The sequence below is a fragment of the Chaetomium strumarium genome, assembly GCF_033439665.1.
Source record: "Chaetomium strumarium strain CBS 333.67 chromosome Unknown B0T15scaffold_5, whole genome shotgun sequence".
Lineage (NCBI taxonomy): Eukaryota > Fungi > Ascomycota > Sordariomycetes > Sordariales > Chaetomiaceae > Chaetomium > Chaetomium strumarium.
This window is the reverse complement of record NW_026944433.1, coordinates 295,988-310,498: the sequence shown is the minus strand read 5'-3', so window position 1 is coordinate 310,498 and position 14,511 is coordinate 295,988. Positions and strand designations below refer to the sequence as shown.

The window sequence follows — 14,511 nt, the reverse complement described above, 5'->3', positions numbered from 1 at the left end:
CAAGCAGACAGAATTAAAGGGTCAAAGGAAAGGAGATAAAAGAGACAGAGAAAATAGAAGAGGACGAAATGGAAGAAGTGAAGAGAGGGGAAGGAGATTACAAGAAAATGAGGAATCAGAAGTATAGTTAGGATACTACAGCAGGATCCAGTTCGTTCCGCCCCTTGGGTCACGAGATGCGAGTCTGGCTGTGTACTGCCCGCACGGCACTCTCTCGGCTATACGGAACAGATAGGGTACAATGTAGACTGCACTGAGTGAAGTAAAGGGGCAATCAAATGAATACAAGTGCGAGCAACAATTTCTAGAGCACAATTCCTGGCTGTTGAACCCGACGTTGACCATTGTCTAAGGGTTAAGACGTGCTGATGACAACTGCTCCCCTTCATGTTTCTTGGTGACAGGCCGAGTAGGAACGGTAGTTTTGGGGAAATTGAGCGAGGTTGGGAAACGTAGGACACAGACGAGCTACCTTCACGTATGGGTTGCCAGGATATAGACGCGGTTTTCTTCACTCGGCGCCATTCTGTGGCCCCAGCCTGTGGATAAAACTGATTTCACGGTTATGATAGTGCTGCTAAGTCCATACACCCCTGACTACGGCCTGGCGTTGCCCATGAGGTACCCCGTCCGCAAATCTCTGTGAATAGTGACATATAGCGACGACAGACCATGGCATCAACATGTGTCGATAGTTCTATGTCACTGACAGGTTGCGTGCCAGCGAGAAGTGAAGACGAGGTCGATTCCAAACCACATCTTGCGCCCCACGCTCTTTACTTCGTCGTTCAGGAAAGATCTTGGCACTATGCTTTCTTCCCACTGACGGAATACAATCCCATCCCCGGAGAGCCGAGTATAGTATGGCTACTCCTAGTTGTGCAGCGTCGAGAACTTTCAACCAAGCAGCAAAACGACCGAATACGACTTGAATTAAGCCTCCCGTTTAACGTACTTACGATGCTGCTATTGAACCGACTCGCGATGTACCTCTGGGTGTCGTTGTTCGTCGCGCTTGCGGGCTGCCAACCTCTGTTGACCTATCACACGCTCCCGGCATGTAGTGTAAAACTTCCTGGACTATACATCACAGGGTATGCTAATATCAGGTACTAACGGCTTCCTCCAGCTGGGCTACTTTGGGGACATTGTCTCCGTGTCCCGCGAGGGCTGCAACACCATCGCGCCCGCCAGTCGCTTTGGCATGCTGTACTGGACCCTGAGCAAGTCACCCATCCTGCTGGAGTGTTCAAGCTCTGCATCACCGCGGCCAAGTTGTCCATCCTCGCCTTCTACATCCGCGTCTTCGATGCGCCAAGAGTCCGCGTTCGCCCATGCATACTGACACCGACACCGAAATTCTGTGTGGTACCGATCTTACAGTTAGGACCGTGATCCACGGCGCCATATTATTCGTCGTCGGCGTCAACGTCAACGCCATGTTGTTTGTTGTGCACTTGAGGTTGCGTTTCCCGTCATTATCCCGTGTCTGCCGGCCTTGCGTGCCCTGATCAAACATTGGATGGCTTCTCGCTGTCCATCGTCTCGGCAGACCCTATTCTGAGTCCCAAACTAGGTACCGGAGGAGGTAAGCATACAAGTGGAGCTAGATGAATATCCTGGCTACGCAGCACTGATTACCTGAGTATCATGATAACAGATGCTTCCAACGGCATCCAGCTCCAGGATCTTGCTCCGAAACAGCATGCAAAACTGCCTCCAGGACTCCCGAGCCATGGTCTCGGAAGTTGTCGCACACAGTGCTGGTGGGAGGCGGGGGGTTTGGGGGGGTTTGGGGGGGTTCGAGCAATTCAAAAGCTGCAAGAAAGGAGTAATGATCCAACAGAACATCAACAATGTTACGACCTGGGAAGCTCCTGTGGTATGGACCCTGCAGGTTACTCGTTGCAACGACTGTGGGACTGTTGCTGATGGTCTCTCAGAGGCTATTTAGGACTTCAACTTCTCAATCCTCGACCGTGACGTTAGCCGAGAAGGGAAGACGTTGTCCAATGAATCAAGTGACCAGAGAGAGGATGGCAGGCTTGCCTCTGTTAGATGGACTTGAAAGGGGAGAGTGTGCGCGGGCTCTATATGCAATTTGCGCCGGCCGGTGCGCAGTCGTACGAAGTTCAGTGGTTGAGCACCAATAATGCGGCTTCTCCTCCCCACCTACAAGAACCCCAAGTTGAATTGATAAATCGACAAGCTTGTCCACCGCGCAGTCTGTACGACAAGGGCCGGGCAAACCGCCACCTGGCAGCGCCACGTAAAGGACTACCAGGCCGTGGATTGATCCCATGAAGAGAGGCTTTTGCGTTGTGGTCTCGCAGATATCTCCGTGAGTGACAGGATGCATTTATCGCTTGGAATCAGTCGAAACTGACGTCACTCGGAGCTTCATTCCTCGTTCCCCTTTAACTCACTAGAGATGCCTCCCAACGTTGATCCAGCAATCCTTGAGGCCTTAGGCCTCGAGGCAACAAGCTCCAAGCTGATTCCCCATGGCGGCTCGGGCTTCTCCTCCACCTTCAAGCTGGTTGCAACCAAAGATGGCGAAGACATCGCCTACTTTGTCAAAACCAAATCCGGGCCCGATGCTGAGATCATGTTCCGAGGTACAGCAACACCCCCTCCCTCTCTCACAGCTACTTCTCCGCAGTCGAGACTAACACCTCCGCATGCGAACACGCCTCACTGAACGCCATCCATGCCGTGGACCCCACGCTCTGCCCACGCTCCTACGCCCACGGCGCCATGCGTTCGTCGCCAGGCGAATTCTTCCTCGTCACTGACTTCCTCAACTTGGGCACTTCTGCCACCACAGGCGGCGGCGGCGGCGGCACGGGTTTGTCTCTCGCGGCCAAGCTTGCTAAGCTCCACACAACGCCGGCCCCGATCCCGAAAGGGTTGTCCAAGCCCATGTTTGGGTTTCCCGTGCCAACTTGCTGTGGTGCGACTAAGCAGGACAACGCCTGGACAGAGTCATGGGCCGAGTTTTATGCCGAGCACCGCCTGAGAGCCATCCTGAGGGAAGGTGTTAGGAATAACGGGCGAAATAAGGAACTGGCCGAGGCGGTGGAGACGGTGGCCGGTATGGTGGTGCCCCGGCTGCTTGGGGACGGCCATCTCAAGGGGGCGGTACCCGTGGTTGTGCACGGTGATCTGTGGAGCGGAAATCACGGGCGGGGAACCATCGCGGGCAAGGGAGGGGTGGAGGAGGTAGTGTTTGATCCGGCCTGCGTTTACGGGCACTCAGAGTATGAATTGGGAATCATGCGTATGTTTGGAGGGTTTGGGAGAGGGTTTTGGCAAGAATATGAGGCACTGGTCCCAAACGCCGAGCCAAAGGAAGAGTGGGAGGATCGGATTGCCTTGTATGAACTGTGGGTTCTCCGACATGTCAAGTACTACAGCATGCATAAGATCGCTGACGTCGTGGCAGATATCACCATCTCAACCACTACGCTCTGTTCGGAGGGGGATATCGGGCCGGCGCCATGTCGATCATGCGGAGGCTGATTGCTAAGTATGGGTAACTTGGCCCATGGGAGGGTTCGGCTATACCACAAAGTCACACCCGGATTGAGCTGACGTTGTTGTGTCAAAGCCGCTGCTGGTGATGCCGATGGTCGGTCAACACGCCAATGTTCTCGTAGACGAGCAGTAGGACATAGAGGGAATACCAGAGAAGTAGATTGGCTAAATGGTAAGATGCCGACGAAAGAGAGAAAGGGTTACTCCAGAAGAAGAAAGGGAGAAAGAAAGGGCCTCGTACGACAATAAAACATGGTTGCCTGGCGAAGGTCTGTAGAGATAGCCCCTTGCTCAAAAGGTATGAACGGCAGGGCAGTAAAAAACTGCAAAAACATACAACACCGAGGATTCCCCAGTGGTTACCCACCTGGGTACTAGTTCGGCCCTTGGTTGCTTAACTACTGGGAGAGCGGACGAGATCCCGTGTTTTCTACCAGGTATGGCCGTATGTACTTGCAAGAACAGAAAGGAGGCATCATATTCAGGGCACAAGACCACAAGTAGGCTGCCAGTAATCGACGATCCTTCGTCATGTTCTACTCTGCAAAGAGCGTGGCCCACTTTCTTGAACGTACTAGTAGCCATCATCGCGAGTAGTCAACTACTAGTACTCTATACTACTATGTATATATATCCCTTACTAGCCTGACATCAAGACACAGGCTCGATTACTCTATTTGCGGGATTTTGCTTCGTCTAACAGTGGACTGAATCCCTAGTATTACAGCGTCGTAATCATGGTCGTAACATTCAACGACGTCCTACTCGAGGTATTCGCGTGTGTTCGTCTTGAAAATTCCGATTCAAAGCCACCAACTTCGCAGCCCTTACTTTCCAAGATTATTAACTTGCTGCCGATCTTACAGATGTTGCATTTTGTTGAATGAAAGTGCGCCATTCTTCGCTAGAGTGGGTCCGGGCCCATTTCTACGACGGCCGCAGCGACTTGCTCGGACTCCCAAGTAGCTCCCTCGACCCGACCAACTTCATCTGCATTTTTCAATACCCATCTCAGATTATCCATTCATAGGCCGCCCTCACTGAAACCATCACCTCAGTATATTTATCCAGAAATGCCACACGAGATCTTCCTCAGCGCTATCGTCGCCGATGCGGATGTGGCCAGAGCTCGGGCCCTTCTGGGCGGCTACACCGAGATGCGCGAGCGACATGCCTATACGCGTGTCCAACACTACCAACCCCAAGACCTAAGTGTCAAGGGCTTTCCCACAATTAAACAAGTCCTGCGGGAACCCACACCGAGCAACGCCCGATGGCAAGAATTGCACCAGATCCTTGTCAAACAACCATCTGTGCTGCACTTACGCTTCGATATCACGGAAAGCGTTCACAATGTCATGACGAGGTCAGTTGCTTTCCGAACTATCGAGGGCTGGCTGCCACATATGCTAATGGACATTCTTAGCGAGGCGTCGTCTAGTGCCGTTGTCCCTGCCGACACTCAATGTGTCCTCAGGTGGACCGAGTTTCCGGAACCCACAAATCCCCGGTTCCCATTCCTTACACAACGTAAGGTTGTCGAGATTGCGGATCAGAGGGCGGAAAGGATACTCGCCGATAACAAGTTCGCGTTCGTGGTCGCAGGCTTTCCCATCGTTGTTCGTCTTCTAACTGTTTCTATAGGGTAACATCAGACCTGGTCGAAGAGTCCTACCACTGGTGGCTCAATGATGTGGAGTATGTCCTAATTCGGACGTTTGTGTTTGCCCTCGGCCCCGATGGCGTCCCGTCGCAAGAGATACCGAACCTGGCATCAGCCGAGCCCGTCGCCGGTTTCTGGCTCCTCTACGTCCGTACCCGCGCTGAATCACCCTCGCCGGCCACGTTGCCTGAGCAGATTAGAAAGTGCCAAGCCCAGCTTGAACAGGTACGGGGAAAATTGGCGGGTGTATTCCACTTCAGAGCCTATGACCGCCGTTGCCACGATACTCGGATACAGGAAGGACCGGCTTAGGAGCCCGTTCCCCAGCATGACCGAGCCGAGCATTCGAACGACAATAAAAGGACCAGAGATGGTGCAGAAGAAAACATTGGGACGAATGAGGATGTCGGAGAAAACATCAGAGCTAATGAGGATGAAGGACAAAGCATAGGGACCAAGGATGACGAAGATGGTGAACAAGACCCTGACTTTGACTATGAGGCCTACGTTGACCTTTGTGACGAGCTTGGAAGGGGATTCCTTCAACTAGAGGCCTAACAATGACCTGGGTCCGACATTAGACGCGGGCCTTTGAAGCGGGTAGATGTTGTAGTGTCAGGACTCGCAGTCGTGGGCGTCATTGTCAAAAATCCTTGAAGTATTTGCGTCGCATGTTCTGACAGTCCGCATCTTCCTTTTGCTTCCTGGTCGCTTAGCGGCATTGGTCGGTGGGACCATAAAGTCTACTGCAACCGTAGCGTCGGGTAGACTGGATAGTAACAACAGGCAAGCGGGTGGTGATCGCACTCAGCTGGTGATGTATTGATTGAGAGATTGTAGCCTGACGCCACAATGATCTTATGTTATAGGGCGGCGCAGGACTATCCTCGGCAGCAAGAACCATCATTGGGAGTGAAGTATTAGTTGGTTACCCTGTTGAATGTTCCTGCATGAAGTTCTGCTCAAATCACAGACGTCACTCAAAGTTGCCAGTAGACTTTCCATGGTCCTTATAGTTGCAGGTAGGGGTGGTACAACACATCTACCCAGTCCGGTTCACCCTCTAAAGGTTAGCCTTTGGAAACGGATCTTTGTACGGTAGTTTTCCCATTGGCTGGCATCCGGATGTTGTCTTCCTGCGTTTTCCGCAAGAGGCTGCTCCCCCCCTCCCCTCCCCTCACCCACCTCTTGCCGTGTCAGCGACGGCACTACTGATGGCATGGCAACGTTCGGCCGAGCCCTTTCACCGTCCTCTGACCATTCAGATGTCCGACTGGCCACATCTGAACGAGGCCATGAACCATCAGAGGTTCTGCAATAGCAGAGCTCTGAATGCTTCCTCACTGCTGCGGGCGCCGCGGGTTACCAGCAGCCGCCAGTATTACATCAGCGCATGATAATAGAACAATAGAGTGAGAGAGGCCGCGTCTTTATAGAGGGTTATCACTCTTCTTTCAGCCTCTTACGATTTACAGTGGGTGCCCAAAAAAACACCCACAGAGTTTTCTGACCCCGCACCACCGTCATCACCACCACAATTGTAAATTCAATTGCGATCGCATTGCTTAACGTACATGATAAGCGAGCGTCGCACTTTCAGTGCGACGCGCCTCCTCTAAACTTTTCCACCAAATACCACCGCAACAAGCCATGCGTAGCCCCTCAAAAGAAGCCAGGCTTCTTTTAGCCCTCGAAGCTATCAAACAGAGCGAGAATCTCAGTATCCGGGCGGTAGCCAAGCTATACAACGTTCCAGAAGCAACGATTCGCCACCGGCGCAAGGGACGTGCTACAAGACGCGATGTTCTAGCCAACTCGCGTAAGCTCACGGATCTAGAAGAGAAGTCAATAGTTCAGTATATAACTGAGCTATCTACACGCGCATTCCCACCTAGATTAAGTGGTGTGGAAGATATGGCCAACCACCTACTACGCGAACGCGATGCGCCCCCTGTCGGCAAACGCTGGGCTTATAACTTTGTCAAACGCCAGCCAGAGCTCCGTACGCGGTATATACGCAAGTACGACTACCAGAGGGCTAAATGCGAGGATCCATAGGTTATCAGCGAGTGGTTTGCACTTGTGTGGAATACTAGGGCTAAATATAGGATTGTCAATGACGATGTCTACAACTTTGATGAGACTGGGTTTATAATGGGTGTTATCTTCGCGGGTATGGTGGTTATAACCTCGGATGGGCGTGGCAAGGCAAAACTAGCTCAGCCTAGTAATCGGGAGTGGGCGACTGTGATCCAGAGAGTCAACGCCTTTGGCTGGGTTATCCCTCCGTTCATCATCCTAGCCGCATAGTACCACCAGAGTAACTGGTACCGGGAGTGCAACCTACCACTTACCTGGCGCATTGCAACCACCGATAATGGCTGGACTACCAATGCAGTAGGTCTGGATTGGATCAAGCACTTCGATTACCATATGGCACCTCGAACAAAGGGCATATACCGGTTGTTGATCCTCGACGGCCACGAGAGGCATACGGTCGCCAGATCGAGGGCTTAATGCGCATGCATATCAACCACATCAGCAAGCTTAAGTTCCTCTATGCCTTCCGAGAAGCCTTCTTTGCTTCTATGATAGAGAAGAACGCATAGGGTGGCTTTGCAGGGACTGGCCTTATGCCATACGACCCAGAGCGGGTGCTTTCTAAGCTAGATATAAAGCTTCGTACGCCAACACCCCCAACCTCACGGCCCAGCACTGCGCAACCCTAGGTCTTCTAGATACCATATAACCTACGAGAAGCCGACGCACAGTCAACACTCATCAAGACTCGCATTGCGAACCATCAAAATAGCTCCCCAACTTCAATGTTGGATGCTATAGACCAGCTTGCCAAGGGTATGATAGCTATAATACACCAGGTGGCCCTCCTTCGGTCAGAGGTCTCTTCGCTTCGCAAGGCCAATGAGGCACTAAGCAAGCGCCGGCATGCCAAGAACACGTGTGCAGCTTGGAGGTTCACTTACTATGCAAGATGCAAAGGATCTACTAGATTAGAACGCTATAGGTGGGGAGACAGTGCAGGAAACGCAGCCGGATAGTAGCGGTTCAGGGAGGGCTCGTACGAAGGTTCGATGCTATAGGGTATACGGCAGGCCTGGCCATAATGCTCGCACTTGCCAGGAGGCTGTAGAATCATCTGATTCATCTATTTCTGATGTAATTGTAGTTGGTTGCTAGCGTTGTTATATTATAATTGAGGATAGTTGCTGTAGGGTGGTAGAAAGTGCGTCGCTCGCTTATCATGTACGTTAGGCAATTTCCATTTAATATAGATTCTCGAGGTTCCTAAAGGTGCCAATAAGACAATGTAATTCAATGCTTTATATACTAGCCTTTGGCCTAGTAAATATTTGGCTTCGACACGCTTAGGCATCGAACTTCTTAACCTATTGTGACGAAACCACAGGCAGTCCTGCCTCTGAAAGGGTTCGCCGGTCGAAGGTACTGCTAGTCGGACTATAGGTCTCGGTGAAGCTAAGGGGTTCACAACACTGCAAGCCGCAATGTCTGCACAATAGGTGAAGGCTACTGCTTGAAACATTGCTCACTGGTGAACTTCCTAAGTCCACCAGAACGAATGACTAGCTATCCTATATACCACGGGTTTCCTATGGATTATTGACCATCTCTGGTGATCCCCTTCTACTGGCTCGCTCTGGATCACCAGTGATCCTTTGTGAGCCTTGTAGTTGGATCACCAGACCTCTCTTGAGCCGAGCGTGATCCTCTTCTGATTGGTTCGTTCCGGGACCAGAATGATTGGACACGGGCGCCGCCCGCAGACCATGCAGGTCGGCTCCGCCGGCCTCTGCAGGTTAATTCATGACAATAATCTAATAATATATAATAATATAAAAATAAAGATTACCTAGTTTACATAAGGATAAAGCTTTGGAAATACTATAATAATAAGATATAACGTACATGATAAGCGAATGACACAGACAAGCGAATGACATACAAAATCGAACCTTCGCAACCAAAACTCTATCTGTCCCACCACAATAGCTCAAAACAATTGAAACTACTTAGTCTCATCTTCTTCAGATGTTTCCACAACTATCTGACAGGTGCGCGCATTGTGGCCGGGCTCCCCGCAGTTGCCACAACGCCGCGCGCGCGTCTCGGTCCTCGGCTTCCGACCACTACCCGCCTGCGTTTCCTCCTTGATCTGCACCTCCACCTCTCTCTGACCCTGCAAATCCTGTATATCCTATACACTAAGCGATCTTCCTTGCCGAAGACGTTGTTTCTTTGCCCTCCGGCGCTTGCTTAGCGTCTCATTTGCTGCTCGAAGGCTCTGGTTCTCTGCCTTCAACAATGCCAACTGATGCATTATCTTGGACGTCCCTTTCGCAAGGATATCAATAGCTCTAAGATTCTTAGTCGGCGAACTATTCTGATGCCGGGCAATTCGATTTCTGATGAGATTGGTCTATAAGAAGGCTTTAGTCGGGTTGTTTGGCGTTTTAGAGACCAAGGTATAGGTATTGCTAGGCTGAGAGTTCGAGGGTGATGGCGTCTTAAGCCGGATATCGAGCTGGGAGATCACCTTGTCGGGGTCAAAAGGAACAAGTCCGGTGCCTCGGAAACCTCCTTGAATGTTTTCGCGTATTATCGCCGCCTGGTAAGCTATAAAAAAGGCGGGAAAGAAGTCCTCCTTAGTAATATAGGTTATACCGGCCTATATTATCTCCTTAACCTGCTTTCCGTATACTACTTTAAGTAGGCTGAAACACCTAACATTAGCTGGCTGGAGGATATAAGATGAGTGGGGAGGTATATAGAGAGTAATAATATTATTCTCCTTATAGTAGACCTCGAAGTCGGTCGAGTAGTGGCTATTATGGCCGTTGAGGATAAGGAGGCGATAAACCCTGGCTGTTCGAGCTCTAGTATGCTTATCGAAGTGTTAAATCTATTCAAGGCCTCTCTTATTGGTCGTCTAACCATTCTTAGATATCGTAATAACCTAGTCCTTCGGCAATAGGCTATTCTCGTACCAAGAGGAGAGGTAATATTTGCCCTGGATGATAATGAATGGTAGGACCGCCTAGCCAGTTGTATTAATGCCCCGGATCACTGTTGCCCATTCCCGATTTCCAGGCTACTTCGACTTTGCCCTGCTATGCCATTCGGAGCTTATGACAACCATTGCGGTTGAAATAATACCTATCTGAAACCCGGTCTCGTCAAAGTTATAGATATCTGCCTCCTAGATGCCATACTTCGCGATTATATTCCGTACAAGTGCGAACCAGCTATAAATGGTTTTTAGATCTTTGTATTTGGCCCTCTAGTAATTATATTGCCGATTAAAACGTATAGTGAGTTATAGTTGCCGTTTAACGAAGTTATAAGCCTAACGCGTCCCGACGCGTCCCGTATCGCGTTCGGCAAGTAGTCGGTTAGCTATATCTTCTATACTAGATAAGCGGGGAGGAAATCCTTTCGTATCTAGGTCGAGGATGTATTAAACAATTGTTGATTCTTCCAAATCAGTCAACTTCCGCGAGTTGGCGGGAATATCGCGTTGTAATTTCATACCGCGTTTGCGACGACTTATTTTTTAGTGATCCACATTGTAGATCTTGCCAGCAGCTCGAGCGCTTAGATTCGGGTCATTTTACATTGCCTGAATAGCTAAGATCAACTAGGCATCATCGTTTTTGTAATGCATGTTTGTGTTATAAAGAGAATCAAGGAAGAAGCTAGGAGATATATAAGTCCGATGTCGTATGTCATTCGCTTGTCTATGTCATTCGCTTATCATATACGTTATATAAAGATAGATAATGCTATATAAATAATAATAAAAGACTAAAACAGCTAAAGAAATATAATAGTGATTTAATAAAATTCTAAGACTTAGACTATAGGATAATAACTAAAAGGTATAGAAGGATAGGGATACCCATCTAGATATCTAGAAAAAGTTAGAAAATAGCTTAAGACCTTCTAAGAGGCCTAGAAACTATTAAATCTATTATAATAATATTAGATCTACAGATATAGGAAGACCTATATAAATAAAAGCATGTATAACCTCCTAGTAGGCATAAAAGAGCTATTATAATTTAAAGCGATAAACCTAAGATAGAATTTAGGTTAACCTTATCTTACTGATACTTATTAATTGATTTAGAATCCTCTAAAGGATTAATAAATAATATATTATTAAAGGACTATTCAATAAAAGGATGGATTAATACTTGCTACCTATACCTGTTGATATCTATCTCGAGCCTAGTATCTAAGTCTATTATATAGGCTAGCAAGTTATAAATATCTAAAAGAATCGAGCCAAATAGCTTAAGTATAATAGGGATAATATTCAAATACGGTTTCTAAAATACTATAAAAGGAACTAGCAAAAGAGGTAGATAGCTATAATCAAGCAGTATGGTCTATAATATAGTCTAAACTTAATAAAAATATTCATAATAGTAAAGACTAGACATCTTTATATACCTAGTTAGTTATGAAATATTAATATAAGTAAGCTAAGAGCTTAAGCCCTTTATATAATAATAGTATTATTACTATAGGATAACACTAAGACTATACTTTATTATAGATATAATATACCATAAAAGGAGTAGAAAGAAGGGTTTTTATATTGGAAGTCTTTAGGCTAAATTTATAGTTAAGTACGATGATGCTCTTCAAGCCTCCTAAGTATCTATATAGCCTTTAGATAGGCCTAGTCGTCCTTAATAATATAGAGTTCTAATCTCTGGTAGCTACCTATAAAATATAGAGAGAGAAGCTAAGAACCTTCATTATTAAAGGAAAGCTCCTATGCTCGAGGGCCTCTTAGACCAAGACTATCCTCTCCCCTATCTAACGTTCCTTTTTATTACTATTAACACTGTAGAGCTAGGAACCGAGAGCAACCTTGTAGATCATAGCGGTACGGTGGTGAGAAGCATCCGATATCATATAGATACTAAGGCGAAACACTCTATAGAGGAGGAGAAATTCCTCATTAAGGTTTAGTCACTTAAGTAATACAAACACCTACTAATATAAACCACTTACTATTCTTAAGTGCTAGAACCTTTCTCGACTATAAATTATAGGTATATTATTATAATTTATAACCCTTGTTAAAGTAATCGATAAGATAGCACCTAGCCAAGTTAGCACGCTACTTCGGATTATCCTAAATACTAGAGAGCTGATTAGTAAAAGTACTTATTAGAGAGATGCTATATTAGCCTTAGACCTAGATCGGATAGTTATAAAAGCAAGTAACTACTTCCTATATAAAATGGCGTTAAAGCACTAGCTTTTCCAATTCGAATAAATATAATTATACTAAAGCTAGTAAGGTTAAAAGTTTAATTTAACTTCTAATTACTATCTTACTTTTACAAAGAGAAGAATAGCTCTAAGATTTAAAGAAAGCCTATATTAGAGACCCTAAGCAATATAATACCGATAAGAATAAGATTTTACTAGCGCTAGGTTTAATATTATATATAACGTAGGTATATAGCGAAAGTTACATAGATACGAAAGTTATACGAAACTATACGTCTCAATCCTCAGCTTCCAACCACTACCCGCCTGTGTTTCCTCCTTTTATTTATACCTTAATCTCTCTCTCTAACCCTCTAGATTTTATATATCCTATATAGAAAGCGATCCCCCTTACCGTAGCCGTTGTTGTTTTAGCTTTCTAGTATTTACTTAGTCTTTTCTTTATAGCTTAGAGGTCTCAGTTCTCTACGTATAATAATACTAACTAATATATAACCTTAACGTGGTTGATAAGCGAATGCTCCAGACAAGCGGATGCTCCACGAAGTTGCACCTATATAACAAAATGTATATCAATCCCACCAAAACCGCTTCAAACAAATGAAACTACTCGGAATCGTCTTCCTCAGACGTTTCTACAACTATCTGACAGGTACGCGCATTGTGACCAGGTTCGCCGCAGGTGCTATAGCGCCGCGCGCGTCTCGACCCTCGGCTTCCGACCACTACCCGCCCGTGTTTCCTCCTTTATCTGCACCTTAATCTCTCTCTAACCCTGCAAGTCCTTTATATCTTGTACAGTAAGCAATCCTCCTTGTCGGAGCCGTTGTTTTTTAGCCTGCCGACGTCTGCTTAGTGCTTCATTTGCTGCTCGGAGGCTTTAGTTCTCTGCTCTCAATAATGCCAATTGATATATAACCTTAGACGTCCCTTTTGCAAGGATATTAACTGCTTTTAAAATCTCGGTTGGAGAGCTATTTTGATGCCGGGCAATTCGATTCTTGATAAGGGCGAACTATAAGGAGGCTTCGGCTAGGTTGTTCGGGGTCTTGGAAACCCAGGTATAGGCACTGCCAGGCCGGGAGTTCGAGGGTATTGGTGTCTTCAGACGGATGTCGAGCTGGGAGATCACCTTCTTGGGATTAAAAGGAACGAGTCTAGCACCTCGAAAACCTCCTCGAATCTTTTCAGGCGTTATAGTAGCCTGGAAAGCCGTATAGAACGCAGGAATGAAGTCGTCCTTAGTAATATAGGTTACGCTTGCCTGTATTATCCCCTCGACCTACTTGCCGTATGCTATCTTAAGCGGGCTGAAATATCTAACATCGAGTGGCTGGAGTATATAGGATGAGTGCGGAGGTATATAGAACGTAATAATATTATTCTCCTTATAGTAGACCTCGAAGTTAGTCGAGTGTTGGCTATTATAGCCGTCGAGGATAAGAAGGCGATAAACTCTAGTTGTATAAGCTCTAGTATACTTATCGAAGTGTTAAATCCATTTAAGGCCTCTCTTATTAGTTGTCCAACCATTCTTAGATATTGCGATAACCTAGTCCTTCGGCAATAGGCTGTTCTTATACTAAGAGGAGAGGTGATATTTGCTCTTGACGATAATAAATGGTAGGACTGTCTAGCTAGTTATATTGATGCCCTGGATTACTATTGCCCACTCCTAATTGCCAGGCTGCTTTGACTTTGCCCTACTACGCCGTTCGGAGCTTATAACAACCATTGAGGTTATAATAATACCTATTAGAAACCTAGTCTTATCGAAGTTATAGATATCTACCTCCTAGATACTATACTTTGCGATCGTGTTCCGTATAAGTGCAAACTAGCCCTGAATAATTTCTAGGTCTTTATATTAGGCCCTTTGGTAGTTGTATTTCCAATTGAAATATATAGTAAGCTTAGGGTGCCGTTTGACGAAGTTATATGCCCAATATATTCCGATACGTCCCGCGTTGCGTTCGGCAAGTAGTCGATTGGCTATATCTTCTATACTAGATAGGCAGGGAGGA

General features: G+C 47.0%; 3 protein-coding genes across 3 annotated transcripts; 2 read left to right on the top strand and 1 right to left on the bottom strand.

Moving 5' to 3' along the window:
• Window positions 1-873: 873 nt before the first annotated feature.
• B0T15DRAFT_512168 (uncharacterized protein) lies at window positions 874-1,441 on the bottom strand (the record flags this gene model as incomplete). Its single annotated transcript, XM_062867960.1, has 4 exons — window positions 874-894; window positions 960-1,032; window positions 1,139-1,341; window positions 1,382-1,441. 4 exons carry the CDS (start codon window positions 1,439-1,441, stop codon window positions 874-876), a joined length of 357 nt encoding a protein of 118 aa, XP_062719740.1.
• A 676-nt stretch (window positions 1,442-2,117) lies between these two features.
• On the top strand, window positions 2,118-3,806 carry B0T15DRAFT_535121 (Fructosamine/Ketosamine-3-kinase). Its single transcript, XM_062869480.1, has 4 exons — window positions 2,118-2,341; window positions 2,399-2,618; window positions 2,684-3,386; window positions 3,446-3,806. The coding sequence occupies exons 2-4, from the start codon at window positions 2,432-2,434 to the stop codon at window positions 3,537-3,539; spliced, it is 984 nt and encodes a 327-aa protein (XP_062719739.1). The 5' UTR covers window positions 2,118-2,341; window positions 2,399-2,431; the 3' UTR covers window positions 3,540-3,806.
• Window positions 3,807-4,487: 681 nt separating this feature from the next.
• B0T15DRAFT_225003 (uncharacterized protein) lies at window positions 4,488-5,712 on the top strand. The gene is made up of 3 exons (XM_062862865.1): window positions 4,488-4,903; window positions 4,964-5,128; window positions 5,182-5,712. Exons 1-3 carry the CDS (start codon window positions 4,611-4,613, stop codon window positions 5,510-5,512), a joined length of 789 nt encoding a protein of 262 aa, XP_062719738.1. The 5' UTR covers window positions 4,488-4,610; the 3' UTR covers window positions 5,513-5,712.
• Window positions 5,713-14,511: the final 8,799 nt, after the last annotated feature.